At 43.6% G+C, this 19,030-nt stretch overlaps 1 protein-coding gene across 4 annotated transcripts; it reads right to left on the bottom strand.

Annotated features, from left to right (window-relative positions):
* Positions 1-325: 325 nt before the first annotated feature.
* On the bottom strand, positions 326-18,610 carry LOC134671166 (uncharacterized). Of its 4 annotated transcripts, XM_063528941.1 has the most exons (10): positions 18,496-18,610; positions 17,880-18,081; positions 8,643-8,750; positions 8,263-8,365; positions 6,788-7,144; positions 5,688-6,365; positions 4,903-5,021; positions 3,898-4,062; positions 1,997-2,164; positions 326-673 (listed from the first exon to the last, which is right to left on the bottom strand). In XM_063528941.1, exons 2-10 carry the CDS (start codon positions 18,078-18,080, stop codon positions 383-385), a joined length of 2,190 nt encoding a protein of 729 aa, XP_063385011.1. In that variant the 5' UTR covers position 18,081; positions 18,496-18,610; the 3' UTR covers positions 326-382. The 4 variants fall into 4 exon arrangements, with proteins under 4 accessions (XP_063385011.1, XP_063385010.1, XP_063385013.1 ...); XM_063528940.1 differs by lacking the exon at positions 18,496-18,610 and having other exon boundaries at positions 17,880-18,096; XM_063528942.1 differs by lacking the exon at positions 18,496-18,610 and having other exon boundaries at positions 328-673; positions 5,934-6,365.
* Between the last annotated feature and the right edge of the window lie 420 nt (positions 18,611-19,030).

Genomic DNA, 19,030 nt, shown 5'->3' with positions numbered 1-19,030 from the left:
AGAAAAGGAAAGCGGATATGTAACACTTTGTAAAGAATGTATTAAAATTGTATAATTCTTCCTTGCATTTAATTGTAAACACATCGTGACTATCGTGAGGTATCAAATCACCCCGTAAATAGCTAAAAACGAAATTAGAATCTAAAATTGTGACATTTTTTGTGATATTAAGCTATCAAATTCGATTTACGAAATTGTCTTAAGATCGGTTTTCCTAGGATAGCGGTGCCGTCATATAGCAGCGGCCGTCTCGATACTAAATAATACGGCTAAATATGGATGTCGTAGATTTGTATGGAGATGGCCGCTATATGACACCGCTATCCTAGGAAACTAGAGCATTAGACTCCACACATCTTACACCAATGAATCATTTCATACTTTAACAGTACTTAGCCTTCAAATCTTTTCTCAAGATCTTACCAGCCGGGTTCTTAGGTATAGCATCAATGCTCTGAACCTCCTTAACATGTTTGAACGAGACTAGCTTACTATTCACATATTCCTTCAGTTCCTCAGGCGAGATGGTCTGATTCGGCTGGGTCACTATGAAAGCTTTTGGGACTTCCCCTGTCACGGGGTCGGGGATGCCCAAAACGGCGCAGTCCGCGATTTTGGGGTTAGTTCGGATGATCGCTTCTAGTTCGGCGGGGGCTACTTGGAAGCCTTTTACCTGGAATGAAACATGATTTTGTTAAATGTTTTTCTAAATCTTCTGTATTTATGATTGGTACCTTCTGAAGTGTGTTAAGTTTAACGTATGTATAACGTTAGGTGGAATAAATTCCGCCTACTTTTTCTTGAAGGATAATAAGATTTTCAATTACTTTTTAAAATTAGGCAAGCACGCGAAATTCGAGTTCTATACGCCTCCATCTATATATCGTCGGGTGACAAGCAAAAGTCACTAACTAACATCATTGAAATTATTGGAGCATAAACCGTGTTACAAGTGTAATAAAGTGCATTGTTACTTTAATTTTTTGATAGTACTTAGTGAGTTTTGCTTGTCACGTTGTTGACGATATGCACTGCACGGCTGCAAAAACGCTTCAGTGACTGTTACGGATATCAACAGATGGAGAAAAAAAACACATGTTTGTAACATATGTACAATTGTACATATGTTACAAACTTACATAAGTAACATCATGCCTTGTTATAGCCTGCTGTAATTGAATTGGGTGAATACTCTAGCAATATTATTTTTATAACTTGTCATGGCCGATGGGGTCGAAAAGTGCTCGATTGGGGACCACGGACTAGCAAGCGCAGCGTAGGACGTCCACCCACAAGATGGACAGACGACCTTGTTTAGGCCGCCGGAAGACGCTGGATGCGGGTCGCTTCCTACCGGTACGAATGGAGGTCCAAGGGGGAGGCCTATGTTCAGCAGTGGACGTCTTATGGCTGAGATGATGATGATGATGATGATGAACTTGTCATTTATAAGTATATTTTGTATTGCACCTGTTGGCGAATCTAAAAAACCGGGCAAGTGCGAGTCGCACTCGCGCACGAAGGGTTCCGTACCATAAAGCAAAAAAGAAAACGGTTACCCATCCAAGTACTGACCACGCCCGACGTTGCTTAACTTTGGTCAAAAATCACGTTTGCTGTATGGGAGCCCCACTTAAATCTTTATTTTATTCTGTTTTTAGTATTTATTGTTATAGCGGCAACAGAAATACATCATCTGTGAAAATTTCAACTGTCTAGCTAACACGGTTCGTGAGATACAGCCTGGTGACAGACAGACGGACAGACGGACGGACGGACAGCGAAGTCTTAGTAATAGGGTCCCGTTTTACCCTTTGGGTACGGAACCCTAAAAAAAATTGATGCCTTTGCCCAGCAGTGGGACCCCAGACTAGGTTAGGATAAAACCTAAATAAGAACTAGTCTTTGGTCTGATGGGTAGGAGCGATTATTTTCAATGGGTCAAAGCAAAATCGACCCAATGGATGGTTGAAGTTTTTAATTTATTTTCTCTCACCTTAATAAGCTCCTTCATCCTATCGGTGACATAGAGGTATTTCTTGTCGTCGTACTTGCCGATGTCGCCGGTCTTATACCAGCCGTCTTGGAACACCTCGCGGGTAGCCTCCTCGTCTTTGTAGTAGCCCTGCATCAGGTTGGGCCCGCGGTACAAGATTTCACCTTCCTGGAATAGGGAAAAGTTAAATCATAGTTAAATGGTATTTTTATAGGGTGGATCGACATTTTTGTTGTTATTCTGTACCGCCAGCCAGGCGAAATTGTCACCTAAGCCACGGCGCGAGAATCAATACTGTTGTAGATAGCATAATGACGCTAAATATTATTATGTAAATTTTAGTTACACTAAGCTGAAATGAAAAATAGCTCCACTACAAGAATGTTGAGAATATATGGAGGGATTTTACGTCTTCTCTATTTACTAGACTCTGCTTTGACGGAAGTTTATTATCAACCAAAATCTAGCGATCTTGTCGCTTTAACGGCCCGGCCACGATTTTACGCGACCGGCGGCAGGGGCAACCATAGGCGACGAAAGGTCCAATCGCTGTGTCTCGCTCCAACCTAGGGCTGCCGCCGCCGTCAGTCGCGCAATGTCGTGGCCGAGCCGTAATATATTTTTTAACGACAATCTAAAATTACGTCTCCACCAGGCAGCGCCTCTTGTAATGTGTCTGAATGTCCGCGACCTTGACTTGCGAGCTGGGGAACACGTGTCCGACCGACGCGTGGTTGGCGTCGGTGTTAAAACCAAACGTAATGTTATTGGTCTGTCTCACTTTGAGCAGAGTTTAATAAATAGAGAAAACTGACAACCCCTACTTAACGCCGCGAGATTTGATACTGATGTAGGTGGTATTGGCACTAAATATTATTTGTACATTTTAGCAGGCGTGTCTCACTCCGCGATTTCGTCGTTTTGCTACAGGTAGCTAAAAGTACATCCGTTCGGCCCCAATTTTGGGGTTTGCCATAAGCCGCGCGTGGCGCTGTCGCCACCTAGCGGCCATATCTGTGCTGATCGCAACAGACGCGTTTTGTTAGAGAGTGAGTCTTCTGTACTTAGTACTATTATTTATTCTGTGATTTTAGTAACACAAAGCTAAAATGCACCACTACAACAATGTTGAGGAGCGGAACAAAGGGTCTTATATGGAGATTTTACTTACTTAAGTGGCTGGCTCGATGACCCAAAATGAGTCCCGGGCTCCAACACAAGAGCACGCCACTTTGCTCGATCCAAAGCGGTGTCACACCATATGGAGATTTTAGGTCTTCACTATTTACTAGACCTTGCTTTGGCGGAAATTTATTATCAACCAATAATCTATTGGTTTTATAGTCATCTTGTCGCTGTAAGACCTTTTTCTAAAGCGAGTTACAAGACCTTTTTTGTACCTTTCCAGCAGGCAGCGCCTCTTGTGTCTGAATGTCCGCGATCTTGACTTGCGATCTGGGGAACACGTGTCCGACCGACGCGTGGTTGGTGTCGGTGTTGAAGCCGATGGCAATGCCGCCGTTGGTCTCTGTGAGGCCGTAGCCTTGACGGAAGTTAATTTTTGTACCTTTCCAGCAGGCAGCGCCTCTTGTGTCTGAATGTCCGCGATCTTGACTTGCGAGCTGGGGAACACGTGTCCGACCAACGCGTGGTTGGCGTCCGTGTTGAAGCCGATCGCGATGCCGCCGTTGGTCTCTGTGAGGCCGTAGCCTTGACGGAAGTTTATTAGTGTACCTTTCCAGCAGGCAGCGCCCCTTGTGTCTGAATGTCCGCGATCTTGACTTGCGAGCTGGGGAACACGTGTCCGACCGACGCGTGGTTGGCGTCGGTGTTGAAGCCGATCGCGATGCCGCCGTTGGTCTCTGTGAGGCCGTAGCCTTGACGGAAGTTCATTTGTGTACCTTTCCAGCAGGCAGCGCCTCTTGTGTCTGAATGTCCGCGATCTTGACTTGCGAGCTGGGGAACACGTGTCCGACCGACGCGTGGTTGGCGTCCGTGTTGAAGCCGATCGCGATGCCGCCGTTGGTCTCTGTGAGGCCGTAGCCTTGGCGGAAGTTTATATTTGGCTGAAACGAGGTTTTTATATACTTAGTGAGACGGTAGCGTAAATGCCATAATTAATAGAGTCTGTGCGTAACGAGAATGGTCGTGGAATGTATGGGACTGTAACGTATTTGTTCAATTGTTTAGGATTTTAGGCTAAATCTTGGTTGCATAGAGCGTGTGTCTAGGATCTGCCCAGTGATCGTTCAATTGATACCAAATGTACCTACACTAATATTAGTTATTGATCCTATTGTAGATTGAAGATGAGTTGCGAATGATACCCTAGCATATTTAGGTTTTATTTCCTCAGATCTCAGATCCTAGGCGCACAGTAAAAACAAATTTCTGACGGTCGATTTAGCTTATTATTTTCTCGCTTTTCTACGTAGGTATATATATATATATATATATATATATATATATTAATTTAATTTTCGTAGCATAGTAGACTTCAGAAACTTCAGAGATATTTTTCTGTAACAATGATGGTTGATTGGAATCGGTGGTAGCCAAATTGGATTGGATTGGATTGGGTCGTGAAGTCGGAATCTCGACAGTGTGAATTTTAATTCTTTTGTGCTGAGCGTTCCGACTGAACATCTAACGACCTTCACCAAGGAGGAGTTTTGGCCGAAGGGTGTCAAGTTCCGGCGGTTCCGCGGCCGGCTCCCTGACACTGCGGAGTTGCGAACTGCATCGCCATAATTGTGTTTTTAGTTTTAAGATATATTTTGTATTAATATGTATGCTAGTCTTAAGGTATTTATCTATGGGCCAATAGTTCCCTGAAAATAAATGTTTTCATTTCATTTCATTTCAAATCTTGTGCCAAGATATTTTCTTTTTCATTGGTCACTCACGTTTTTCCTGAGCACGGCGGCGGCGTCGGCCTCCGAGACGGGCGCGGCGCCGCTGATGACGCCGTACACGCTCCGTAGGTGATCCGCCTGCACCGCCGGGTGCTTGCCCAGGAACACCACTGCAATACAACATATGCTTTCATCATCAGTATTTAAGAGCTATGCTCTTGTCGGTGGAATAATCGCCACTATGTTTTTTGGTGGGCCAGCCTTTTAACTCCCTCGTACGGCACAACAGAAACTCTTTTATTTGGCTGAGATATGTGAGCCTGGGCCTTCCTCAGCGTCTTTCCTCTCAATCTTGCCCTCCAGGATGTTTAAAAAGAATCTGTCGCGCCGTATCAGGTGGCCAACCATCTTGCCCCTTCTGTTAGCTACTGTGTCTAACAGGCATCTCTTCTCTCCTGCATATGCTTTGCTCATGGGAAATTCTGGCTTAGCTTTTATGTCCCAGATACAGAAATAACCGATTATCATATCATATCACCCGAGCTGCAAAATCAAATCATCACGATTCTTAGCAATAAAGAACCATAAAGAACAAAAGAAGACATCAATGTTTCAGAAAAAACTTGGACAGTTCTCGGAAATTTATTAGGAAAATTTCACAGGAAACAAAGGAAACTTTCATGTTGGAAATGGAAAATCACGATTCCCATACCCATAAGGCAGCACGAGGAACAGCACACTAGACTGGTACTTGACGAGGGTCTGCAGGAACAGCTCCGGCTTGAAGTAAGGCATGGTGACCAGCTTCACGCCGAGGTACATCTGGTTCATCTTACCCATGGGCGGCACGAGCAACAGCACACTAGCCTGGTACTTGACGAGGGTCTGAAGGAACAGCTCCGGCTTGAAGTAAGGCATGGTGACCAGCTTCACGCCGAGGTACATCTGGTTCATCTTACCCATGGGCGGTACGAGCAACAGCACACTAGCCTGGTACTTGACGAGGGTCTGAAGGAACAGCTCCGGCTTGAAGTAAGGCATGGTGACCAGCTTCACGCCGAGGTACATCTGGTTCATCTTACCCATGGGCGGCACGAGGAACAGCACACTAGCCTGGTACTTGACGAGGGTCTGAAGGAACAGCTCCGGCTTGAAGTAAGGCATGGTGACCAGCTTCACGCCGAGGTACATCTGGTTCATCTTACCCATGGGCGGTACGAGCAACAGCACACTAGCCTGGTACTTGACGAGGGTCTGAAGGAACAGCTTCGGCTTGAAGTAAGGCATGGTGACCAGCTTCACGCCGAGGTACATCTGGTTCATCTTACCCATGGGCGGCACGAGGAACAGCACACTAGCCTGGTACTTGACGAGGGTCTGAAGGAACAGCTCCGGCTTGAAGTAAGGCATGGTGACCAGCTTCACGCCGAGGTACATCTGGTTCACCATGAGCGCGTTGAAGCCGAATATGTGGAAGAAAGGCAGGATCGCTGGAAGCACGGCCTGGTGGGTTTCTGGAAGTACAAATTTAAGATCAGTTGGACATATTGGGAACACGAACACCGTAGATGGTACAGGCAGGCACACCAGAGATGGTGGGACAACTCATTTTAACCAGTGTGAAGGCTGAGGGTAGAGAATTGTCACTGGACTTTAAATATATAGCCAACTCCAGCATATAAGCACAATGTAGAAACCAGCCTAATCCTAATAAGGCATTTCCCCTCGGAGTTGGAAGCTCAGAAAGCTGTATTTTTCTTACATATCAGGCCACATGACTGGAAGGTCAGATGGCAATCGCTTTCGTAAAAACTAGTGCTTATGCCAATTCTTGGGAATCTGGGGATTAGTTGTCAAGCGGACCCCAGGCTCCCATGAGCTGTGGCAAAATGCCGGGACAACGCGAGGAAGAAAAAGATCAGGCCACATAACTTACCAGAAGTCTCCTCAATAACAACAATCTCCGGATCAGCTATTTGCTGGTTCATAGCCACCACACTCCTATGGTTCAACACCACACCCTTCGGGAACCCGGTAGTCCCGCTAGAGAACGGCAGAATCGCCACATCATCTGGCCCTCTCTTCACCGACTTCAAACAGTCCGTACACAGGTTAAAATCTTCAGCGAATTCGGCGAATTTTATCGTGCCTTCTGGTAGGTTATCGTTATCGACTAGGATTACAGGAATGTCTTTCTTTAGGGCATTTAGGGCCTCTTTTATGCTGGCGTAGGAGAGTTTAGAGGCGATTATCGCTTGGCAGTCGATTTTGGCTAACTGGTGTTGCAGCTCGTCTGAAATAAGGAAAGAAATATTACTAATGAATGAATGAATATAAATAAAATTATAATTCTTACACAGTAGTAGTGTTTATTGTATACTATGTGAGGTGTGCAATAAAGATTATTGTATTGTGTAGTCACGGTTCTATGTACTTATATAAGTAAGTATTTATCTATATACTTATGTATATCGTTGCCTAGCATAGTACAAGCTTTGCTTAGTTTGGTGCTACATCGACTGTATAAGATTGCCCCAAATATTTATTTGTATTGTCGAATGCAGTTTTGCTGTGCAATAAGTTTTCTTGCAGTGCCAAATTGTTTGAGGTTAATCGCTTTATTATGTAATAGACATATCGCTGGCCTAACAGACATATTTTTCACTTTTATCGAACTGAAATTTGAACATTGGCAGAATCGTCGAATTTCAACTATGTATCTTGAAAATGTAACATAGAACCCTGTAATATTGGGCCAGCGATATGTATCCAATCTATAAAAATAGAAAGTTATAATATAATCGTAAATGATAAGATAATGGTCAATATCGCTAAAAGATAGCGTTTTAGCAAAACAATCTTCTTCCTGGCGTTATCCCGCCAACAAAACAAAATCGGTTATCGGTAACAATATGGGTTTTGTTTTAGCAAAACAATATTTGCGCAAAAATATTATGTAACGCGATGCGTAATCGAACTTGAGAGGCTGTCGACTGTGTCAACACACATTGTCCTTGAAATTAGGAAAACTTATTTGTTTTATAGTGAAGGAAAAAAAAAGTTAATATTATATTTTAAAGGCCGTGGCCGTACTCGATATTGACAGCCTCTTAAACAGCAATTATCGTGGCAGGATTAAACTGTGATAACTGCGTTCAAGAATACTCACGAGCAGTGTAGGCAGGGTTCATGAGACTGGCTATGCAGCCTGCTTCTAACGTTCCGAGCAGGCAAGGGTGCTCGGGTAGGGTGGGCATTATACTGTGATAACTGCGTCCAAGAATACTCACGAGCAGTGTATGCAGGATTCATGAGACTGGCTAAACAGCCTGCTTTTAACGTTCTGAGCAGGCAAGGGTACTCGGTTAGGGTGGGTATTATACTGTGATAACTACGTTCAAGAATACTCACGAGCAGTGTAGGCATGGTTCATGAGACTGGCAATGCAGCCTGCTTCTAACGTTCCGAGCAGCGCGCAGGGATACTCGGGGAGATTGGGCAGGATTATCGCCACCTTTAGATCAATCAAGCAACACAAAATATTATAAAACCGTGTACATTTTTTATGGCATTTGTCCTTGATTAAAAAGTATACAGCTTGGCAAAAAAGAGTAGAAATTAAAAAGTGGCAACACTGTAGTGTCGTCCCGTTTTCTTATATATATATTGGTTTGAAAAGGATGGCACTACAGTGTTGCCACTTTTTAATTTCTACTCTTTTTTGCCAAGCTGTAAATCTGTATGAAAATTACAATTTTTTGTCTAAAGTATTGAAAACAAATTAAACAAACCTTGTCATCATTCTTTAACTTTAACTTGGTTCGGAGTGAGGCCGCGAAAGCGACGGACATCCTGTGTGTTTGCGCGTATGTGTAGCCATGGCCTGTCACTGCACACACCTGTAAACAACGCATTTGTTTATCAATGAATTGTAGGACCGTACGGATCATACATACATTTTATAGTATGTATGTTTAAGTAAGGGGACTCCATACAAACATAGTCTCCATTTTTAGGGTTCCGTACCCAAAGGGTAAACGGGACCCTATTACTAAGACTTCGCTGTCCGTCCGTCCGTCCGTCGGTCTGTCACCAGGCTGTATCTCACGAACCGTGATAGCTAGACAGTTGAAATTTTCACAGATGATGTATTTCTGTTGCCGCTATAACAACAAATACTAAAAACAGAATAAAATAAAGATTTAACTGGGGCTCCCATACAACAAACGTGATTTTTGACCAAAGTTATGCAACGTCGAGAGTGGTCAGTACTTGGATGGGTGACCGGTTTTTTTTTGCTTTTTTTTTGTTTTTTTTTTTGCATTATAGAACGGAACCCTTCGTGCGCGAGTCCGACTCGCACTTGCCCGGTTTTTTCTCTGTTTTGAATTTACTAACGAGTGTGAATTGAAGCCCGAAGTCGAAGGCGAGTACTTAATCAACACGAGTTCGTAATTCCTGTACCGCCCGTGGCACACACCTGACACACCATGTTTTTCATCACACTTGTGAAGAAAAAAGGGATATTAAAAAAAAAATCGTACGTACATTACAGCCCTACGTAAAATTTAGGATTTACGGACCGCATCGTTTAAGGGTCACTTGCACTAACTATCCCACTAACCCGGGGTTAACCGGTTAAACCGTTAACCCAGTGTCAATTTGTACTGGTAACCATGGTAACTCCAGGTTTAACCGGTTAACCCCGGATTAGTGGATTGGTGCAAGTGGCCCTAAGTGTAGTACTTAACACTTTTTACGAGCAAGTAAGTACCTATAGGTGGTATTCCATCTGTCCAATATATGTGTCCAATGTTATTGCATCTCACTCTCTCATTAAGCAAAATGTGAGACAAAATAAAAATTGGACAGGTCCAATACCATGAAAAGGTATAATTTTAATAAGCCATTTAAGGCCGAGCCACACCGGCTTGCGTGTGCGTGACGTGCGCGTGTGCGTGCGCTAAAATCTTGGAGCCACACACGCACACGTCACGCAAGCGGTGTGCCATCTCTCATAAGGATCTGTATACTACAACGCCGCACGCGCACGTATACGTCACGCACACGCAGCCGGTGTGCACAGGCCTTTAAAGTTATTTATAACCTTACAGGTATTATGTAAATGTTGTTTTGTTGAAGGTAGGCGTAGGCTCACAAGTACCTTGACATTTCATCACCTCTCATTTTATGCTAATAAAATTATTATTCACAGTAAAACTTTTAGAGTCTGTGCGGAAAGAGAAGAGTCGTGGCAGAAACGGGAACTAACATTTTAAATTTTATATGGCAATCAAACCTTTGACATATGTCTTGTAAAAAGTAAACAAACTTCTGTCATTGTATATTATATTAACAAAAACCGCAAGTTTTATGTATAAAATATTTTCAAAACACGATGAAACCGTACATAAAACCACGAAAAATTATATTTAACATTGTTCGGTTTTGTCAGCGGGAAGAAAACGGCTAAAAGCCGACTATCGACTTACAAAAAGTCGCGGAACGTGTTTCCGCTATTCACGGGTATTGATACTATTGATGTATGGTATTGGTGTATTTAATATTAAATAATTACCTATTTAATAAGCCCCCTAAGTAACTTGTCTCCGGTACATAATCGGTAAGTATATTAATTCAAAATATATTAATTTTCATAAATATGCAGGTCATTTATGATCTTTAAAATAACTGACAAATAGTCTTGATACTTGCCATTTAATGCATATTTAAATTTATATGTAATTTTTTTTCAGGATTGTGTAAAAGTACCTACGGTATCTCGAATAAAAGACCGCTAAGTAGGTGATATGCAAGAATTCGTAATCTACGTGCCGGATTCAAGCACATCCAGGAGGCCGATTTTTGAATTTCGATCGCTCGATTTCGTCACTCGAAAATCGGTAGAAAACGGGGAAATGCTAATTTTTGAAATAAGAGCGATCAAAATTTAGAATCTAGTGGTATTGGCTACTCGATTTCTATTCTATTAGTAGAATTTAAACGCCTAGTAGTGTAGATATCATTTAACGAAATACACGAAATCGAGTGGTCGAATTTCAAAAATCGGCCCTCAGTTCCTCACATCAGTCCCTGGTTGTTCTGAAACTAGCTCAAACATAAGTGACATTGAATATTTTAATTCAGACTTCGATTACAAAGAATAAAACTTTTTCATAAAAATATTTCTTTATTTGTAAGTTCGTTTACTAGGTTCTGTTAGTTACGAAATTATAAGTATTTCATATTTAGCAGACTTTTCGGCGAAGTAAAATATCGTGAGATGAGAGAACCGGACATATCCCAATAAGGCCTACCTACTTATGCACTATTTTTATTCATATTCATATTTATTATTAATAATGTACAGATACATTACAAGTCAAGTTTACAATTGGTTAAATATATCCCAGATAGTAAAATTACAGGTCTAATGCCCAATTTCTACCCGAACTACCCGGTTTTGTATTAAAATAACTGTTGGACTGCACAGATTAGGTAGTACATAAATGAGACTCTATCTTGTTTGGTACTAAAATTACAGTTGTTTGGTACTAAAGTTACAAATTCTTAACTAGTTTTAGCAGTTTTGTCAATCGCACTGTCACTTTTTAGTATGTGAGACATAAAAACAAGAGTGTGTTTTAAAAAGAAAACTAGTGCCTGCGCTAAATCAGAGTGTCGTAAATAGCTATTAGGGTCATGCATGTGTTAGATTAGTCTACGTTACGTTACGTTTTATGTGTTTACGTTTAGGTTGCTATTTTTACTTTTGTATATCATGTTTTACTTTGTGCTCGTATATTATGTTCAATGAATTGCGTGGAATGTTTTATATCTAGTTATAAGTCTAGGATTCATGCTCCTTTCATACGTGCTTAATATTGTATCTATTTATAAGTCTAGGATTCGTGCTCCTTTCATACGTGCTTATAATTAACGAGATTGACAGAAATAAATAAAACTCACTCTGCATATAATGCCCACTAGTTCAGAGATACAAATCGCCCGGCCATTCCTATATAAACCCGCGCCATTTGTAGCATATTTAGAGAACTCAGAGAGCTTAACTCTATCACTTGCCTGAACACTCTCCAGTAAATAAACTCAGATATATGTGTTTTTATTTCACACAACACATATTCCGGTAAATGGAGGTATAGCGGACTTCGAGACAGCACGACGGCCAGCGCGTTCAAGCGGCGAGTTTCTACGCTTCACCCAACGAACCCCTCATCACGAAAAGTTACAGTCTACACTCCACAGTTTGGTCCTTCTGAAGCCGAATGAAGATAGAAAAACGTACGCGCTGAGTTTCAAGCGACATAGCTTAACTCAGAATCAAGATAGAAAAACGTACGCGCTGAGTTTCAAGCGACATAGCTTAACTCAGACATCAAGAAAGAAACACGTACGCGCTGAGTTTGAAGCGACATTGCTTAACTCAGACGGCAAGAAAGAAACAAGTACGCGCTGAGTTTTAAGCGAACGTTGCTTGACTCAGACGGCAAGACAGAATAAAGAACGCGCTGGGCCTAGAGGTTCGCTTCGGTTCAGACCCAACCCCAATACCTTTCCGTAACCCATTTACCGGCTTGCCGGTCGGACCGTGCAGCGTGTAGGTCGTCCTCCGCTCACGTGTCCTGGCAACTTTCGTTGCATGTGTCACATGGTTGATACCCACACACTGCTTTCGAACGTTCTAGGCATAGCACTTTGCCATTGCGGGAGATTCAGTGCCACGAGGGATCCACGCTACGCTTAGGGCCTGACGTTACGCTCAGTAACGGTCAGTCATAGATATAGGCAGGTCAAGTTAGGGACCCCCGCGTGTGTTAAGTGAAGTGAAGTGGTTCCAGCCAGAAAGATGTCCGAAAAGGAAGCAAGGAGCCTACGACCACGCACCAAGGGCCCGCCTGCGCCCGCAGCCAACATGGACACCCCTACCCCCTCGTCCGGTAAGACTACGTCCGGCGAGACAAATACGTGGAGCAAGGGCACCAGTGGCAACCCGAATACTACCGGTGGAAACGAGTCGGTACACTCGGAAACGTTAGATGCCACGGTAGTAAATCGTAGTAGATTAGGTACGCTAGTGAATAAAGACATCGATGCGCCGCCATCGCCGTCGCGGGCGCCGTCTAATCGCGATTCACATAGGAGTCGCAAATCGGTTAGGGAACGCGATAAACAATTGGCCGTGCTAATGGCCGAGCTCGAGGTTCGTAAAGCCCGTCTAGCCGTTGCTAAGACAGAGTCCGACACTGCAAATGTACGGCTGCAGATTGCGCAATTGAAGGCGCAGTCTGTCGGCAGCAGTGACGCGACCGTCGAAGCTACTAAGACAAAGTCCGACACTGCAAATTTACGGCTGCAGGTTGCGCAACTGAAGGCGCAGTCTGTCGGCAGCAGTGACGCGACCGTCGAAGAACGGACTAGAAGTTGGGTAGAACGACAAGCTAGGTTACAGCACGAGATCGCAAAGGAAAACGTTAAAATCCCGCCGCCGAAAGAGACCGCGCAAACGCAACCGCCGCCGCGTGCAGCCGTCGATCAGCCTAGCAGACCACCCCCGCGCATTGTAGAGGTACCGCACGGTACCTACGCGCCAATGTACCATAAACCGCCGGAATTGCCTACATTCGGCGGAGATATCACCGAGTGGATATCATTTAGGGCAGAGTTCGAAGATACGTCGCCCATGTTTAGTGCCGTCAATAACGTCAGTCGGATTAGGCGCGCACTTAAGGGCGAAGCTCGGACGGCCGTAAAATCAATAATGTACACGGTTCAGGATCCGTACGAGATAATGGAAGCGCTGGAACGGCAGTTCGGCGACCCTGAGGAGATTGTTCTTACGGAAATTCATAACGTTAAACGCATGCCGCGTTTATCCGAAGACAATTCTAATATAACCTCATTCGCCGCGCATGTAGCGAATGCCGTCGCCACCATTAGATCCTTGCGTCAAGAGAAATACTTGCACGCGCCTGAGCTCGTGAATAAAATCGTGGATAAGTTGAATCTGATAGTGCGCTATGAATGGGCCAAATACAGGCAGTCTAACGTAGAATCACCCGGGTTAGTTGCAATTTCCGAGTTTCTTAACGAAATTAGCACTGCGGCCAAGCACGTAAACCGACATAAGCCGTCTAACAGGTCACGGAATGCAGTGAACGCGGTTTCCTCTGTGCGCGAACCGAGAAGATCGAGCCAAGCTCTCTCTGGGTCTCGCGCCCCCGCGTTCTACCGTGACACGTCTGATGAATCACGGAATTCAGGGAGTGCGGTTTCCTCTGTGCGCGAACCGAGAAGATCGAGCCAAGCTCTCTCTGGGTCTCGCGCCCCCGCATTCTACCGTGATACGTCTAGTGGATCGCGAGATGAGCGAAGCGCGGTTTCCTCTGTGCGCGAGCCCAGTCGATCGAGCAACGCTCTCACTGGGTCCCGCACCCCCGCGTCGTCCTCTCGCGACTATAGTTCGGATTCGGAGTCAGATTCCCACGAATCATACACACGTGATACGAGAAATAGATCCCGTTCTAATAAATCGACTATAGCTCAAGTAAAGCACCGCGATGGTAATTTAAAGAAAAAACCAGCGTCAACCAGAGCTCAGCCCAGGCAGCAGACATCGTCTGTCTCTGTCTCGCGCGATGCGTGCGCCATATGTAAGAACGGCAAAGAACACAAAGTTAGTGAGTGTTCGAAATTTCTAGCCGCGACTATATCTGAGCGATGGGACTTGGCAAAGGGTGCTAAATTGTGCTGTAGATGTTTAGGCGCGAGTCACCCTAAGCCTTATGGGTGCCAATATGTCGCATGTGGCATGAATCAGTGCGAAGCCGGACATAATAAACTATTACACGGTCGAAACGCGGCCGCGTCCGCGAACGGTAATAGTGTCCCGGCAGCACCTGCAGTACTCAATGTTAGACTGCCGCAGACGTGTCTCAAAGTCATGCCTGTTGAGGTGTCGGAACCGTTAGGTACCGTCCAAACCCTCGCGCCACTTGACGAAGGCGCGACAATGACTTTGACGCTACACGAAACTGCGGACAGAATCGCGCCCGCGGTACAATTGGTTGGGCACGCAAAGCCTAATACCGCGGACGACGAGGCCTTACAACTTGTGAAACGGCATTCTGAGGTAGAATCATTAGGCGTTTCGCAAAAGTTGCCTCGGGTCGACCCCGACCAACGTGCGCTAGATTTACTAGAAGCCACCTGCGAAAAGATACCGGGGGAGCAAAGGTATCGCTCGGGTTTACTTTGGCGGTCAAATGACGAGAAACTCCCCAATAACCAAGCGCAAGCATTGCAACGGCCGTACAGTCTAGAACGAAAGCTAGACCACGATGCGAAACTTAAAGCCGAATATGCAAAGTGTATGTTGCTTGACAAAGGTTACGCGGAGAAAATAGACTCGCCACCGCCCCCCGAGGCACCCCGGACGTGGCCTCTGGCGCATTTCCCAACTTTTCACCCGCAACGCGGCAAAATGCGATTAGTTTGGGACACGGCCGCCACAGCTTGCGAACGTTCGCTTAACAGCGCGCTGTTGGCTGGCCCCGACCTGTTAAAGTCACTTTTTGGCGTATTAATGCGCTTCCGCGAAAGTAAAATCGCGGTGTTAGCCGACGTCAAACAGATGTTTTTACAGATCGAAATAATAGAGCAAGATCGCGATACGTTACGTTTCGTTTGGCGGACAGGGATCGATTGGGACAGGCCTATATCCGTCTCACTCGCACCCGCGTGGCGATCGTTCATTAATAATGTACGGTTAGTTCGCGCCACCGCTGGTAGTCTGGTTGCCGCCGAGGTTTTCAAAGCCGTATTGCTCGCTAAGAAAACGTAAAGAAACTGCATGAAGGTGACGTAGTAACGAGGAACGTGGCCCAGAGGCGTAATCGCCCAGCTATATCCTGGCCTGGATGGCCATTGTTCGCACACGCGCAGGTGACGTCCGCCGCCCAGTTTCCAGACTCATCCCCATTTACTCCGCGCATGAAGACGGTGTTAACACACGTGGGGGAGACTGTCGTAAATAGCTATTAGGGTCATGCATGTGTTAGATTAGTCTTTACGTTTAGGTTGCTATTTTTACTTTTGTATATCATGTTTTACTTTGTGCTCGTATATTATGTTCAATGAATTGCGTGGAATGTTTTATATCTAGTTATAAGTCTAGGATTCATGCTCCTTTCATACGTGCTTAATATTGTATCTATTTATAAGTCTAGGATTCGTGCTCCTTTCATACGTGCTTATAATTAACGAGATTGACAGAAATAAATAAAACTCACTCTGCATATAATGCCCACTAGTTCAGAGATACAAATCGCCCGGCCATTCCTATATAAACCCGCGCCATTTGTAGCATATTTAGAGAACTCAGAGAGCTTAACTCTATCACTTGCCTGAACACTCTCCAGTAAATAAACTCAGATATATGTGTTTTTATTTCACACAACACATATTCCGGTAAATGGAGGTATAGCGGACTTCGAGACAGCACGACGGCCAGCGCGTTCCAGCGGCGAGTTTCTACGCTTCACCCAACGAACCCCTCATCACGAAAAGTTACAGTCTACACTCCACACAGAGGATTGATTTGACGAGCCGACACCACCACCAGGCTCCGTTTAGTAAGCCGTGGTAAAAAACCGGAACAAAAGGGATACAAGTATCATGACCTTTAGTGTCGTACTATAATCACGTGACCAGTGTTGTCAGCATAGCAAAAACCATAAAATAGCACTGGCGCGCCCTCAAATCCCACGACTCTTCTCTTTCCGCACAGACTCTAAATTCAAATTTTTATTTAACACCTCCACCTACTTATCATCAGTTGCTATGTGACAGTTACGAATAAAATCTAATCAACAACAGATTTCTACTTAGATAAAACTGATTATAGCACTCATATTATTGCAAATAAAACTTTGTTACAAGAAAATATGGTTCAATATTGAATAAATAGTGCACAATTATGTTGTAGTTGTTTGTGGAGTTAGGTGTTTAACCTTTGGTAGACAAGGGTGAATGCAATCGTGGTAAAAATGCGTTGTTCATGCACAATGGAATGTGAATGTATTGTTTATGTATTTAGGTGATTACTATGACCTACACTACACTATGCTCTAGGGCACAGAATAAATAATAGTACTAAGTACAGAAGACTCACTCTCTAACAAAACGCGTCTGTTACGATCAGCACAGATATGGCCGCTAGGTGGCGACAGCGCCACGCGCGGCTTATGGCAAACCCCAAAATTGGGGCCAAACGAATGTACTTTTGGCTACCTGTAGCAAGGCGACGAAATCACGGAGTGAGACACACCTGTCTAGGGGTAGGGTAACAAATTACAACTTGTGCCACAATTTACAAGTTAGGTATTCTATTTATTAGCATAGGCGTACCCAGGGTAGGGCAGAAGTAGGGTTACGTGCCTTAATTGTTTCTAAAAATTTTTAGCTTCACGTCAGACCACAGACCAGGGTGGGGCAAGTTGCCCCACTTGCCCCACCGTGCGTACGCCTATGTTTATTAGGATCACAGGCGTGTGCATATAGGTATAGAAAAAAAAAGAAACAGAATTTTCTCGCACATTTAAGAGACACAATATGAGACACTCTTATGGATGCCAAAATATACAAGATAGCTTCTGCCCGTTACTTCGTCTGCATAGAATAATTAGTCTATTTCTAATAAAATAAATTAGAAAGAGGCAACCAATGTACATTTTTATACATTTGGCCCCAGTTTTTGCCGACTGTACTTTTCTTTCAACAGGCAACTGAGAGAATTCTAACGAAGTAAAACATAATTAGGTTGCATTTTTTTTATCGCTGAGTTCCTATAGCCGCCTCCTGTCTCCACCATTATATCAGCTTGTTGGCATATTTCATTGTCTCAAAACTTCTTGGCTTAATTGAACCCCAACATACAAACATTGCAAGTTAAGTAAAAGCATATAAAAATATGATGAGTCAGAAAGAGAAACAAAATCAGACATACTCACAGTTGCAGTCTTATCTGGCCATCTGTCCAAATTCTGCCAAACAAACTCGGGGACGGTATAATTCACTTTAGGAATGTCTTTGAAAACTGATGTTAGAATATTCTTCTCCAAAGTGCTATTGTTACGAATAACAAGCTTTAAAGCTGGAATGCTCAACCTCCTTGCTGCATGGTAGGCTGACCTCCTTAATGTGCTAGCCATACTTAAAAAAAAAAGTCTGAAAATAAAAAAAGTTTACAAAGTTGTCTTGTGAATATAGGTTTCAACCAAAATAACTGTTTAAACATGTTTTGTATTTATTGTAACATAGTAAGAACGATTTTATTTTGTTTACTGTTTAAGATGCAATAAAATTTCCTACAAAGTAAAACTTTGACACCATGGAAGGCCAGAGTAGTGGTAAATCAAGTTGGAATTTTATTACCTGTTAGAATACTGACTTCTAACTAATCATAATTAACACTAATCATCAATAACTAGCAACTACGATTAGACAACTTGTATTAAATTGATTCGTGATAAATTAGGAAATTAATAATCAAATCAAGACACCCACCTAAGTAAATACCAAAAACACTTGTGTAAATTTAAATTTGGAACACTAATTTTCTCGTACCAATCACAACTACAACACTATTTACTAATGTCTTGTTTCAACTAAACTGGTATTGGAATTATTGGAATGATTGCAATATGTGTGATGCTACAATCCGAGTGGACTTTGTAACTAGTCGACGAGCTAACAATTTTTTGTACACACACAGTACTGTTGTCAGCCCTTTCACAACAAACAAATCGACGACCAAATAAAACGCATTTGACATCTGTCAAATTCGCACATCAAGGTGGCGCTAGTGATGCGCGTACATTCGTGAGTAGGAACGAGAGGTCCGATTAGTTCCAACTCAAACTTATCAGCTTTAGCACCTTTATCGCTTAGCTCACATGTCAAGATCAAGATATATAGATGGTCAAGCAAATCTTGTCAGTAGAAAAAGGCGCGAAATTCAAAATTTCTATGAGATGATATCTCTGGGCGCCTACATTTTTTAAATTTGCCGCCTTTTTCTACTGACAAGATCTGCTTGACCAAGTTTACGTTATCGATATCGAAGACTATGTCGAGTGCGTCGAGTGGATACATAATATAT

The sequence above is a fragment of the Cydia fagiglandana genome, chromosome 15 (genome assembly GCF_963556715.1).
Source record: "Cydia fagiglandana chromosome 15, ilCydFagi1.1, whole genome shotgun sequence".
NCBI classification, from domain to species: Eukaryota; Metazoa; Arthropoda; class Insecta; order Lepidoptera; family Tortricidae; genus Cydia; species Cydia fagiglandana.
This window is presented reverse-complemented; position numbering and strand designations above follow the sequence as displayed.

What these genes read in the sequence shown, in the direction of transcription:
- LOC134671166 (XM_063528941.1), bottom strand. Translation starts at nt 18,080, where the DNA reads ATGGCTAGCACATTAAGGAGGTCAGCCTACCATGCAGCAAGGAGGTTG. An exon ending in GGCCAGATAAGACTGCAACT is followed by an intron (nt 8,751 to 17,879) that starts GTGAGTATGTCT and finishes CGTTGTTTACAG; the next exon opens with GTGTGTGCAGTGACAGGCCA. An exon ending in GGATGAAGGAGCTTATTAAG is followed by an intron (nt 674 to 1,996) that starts GTGAGAGAAAAT and finishes GTTTCATTCCAG; the next exon opens with GTAAAAGGCTTCCAAGTAGC.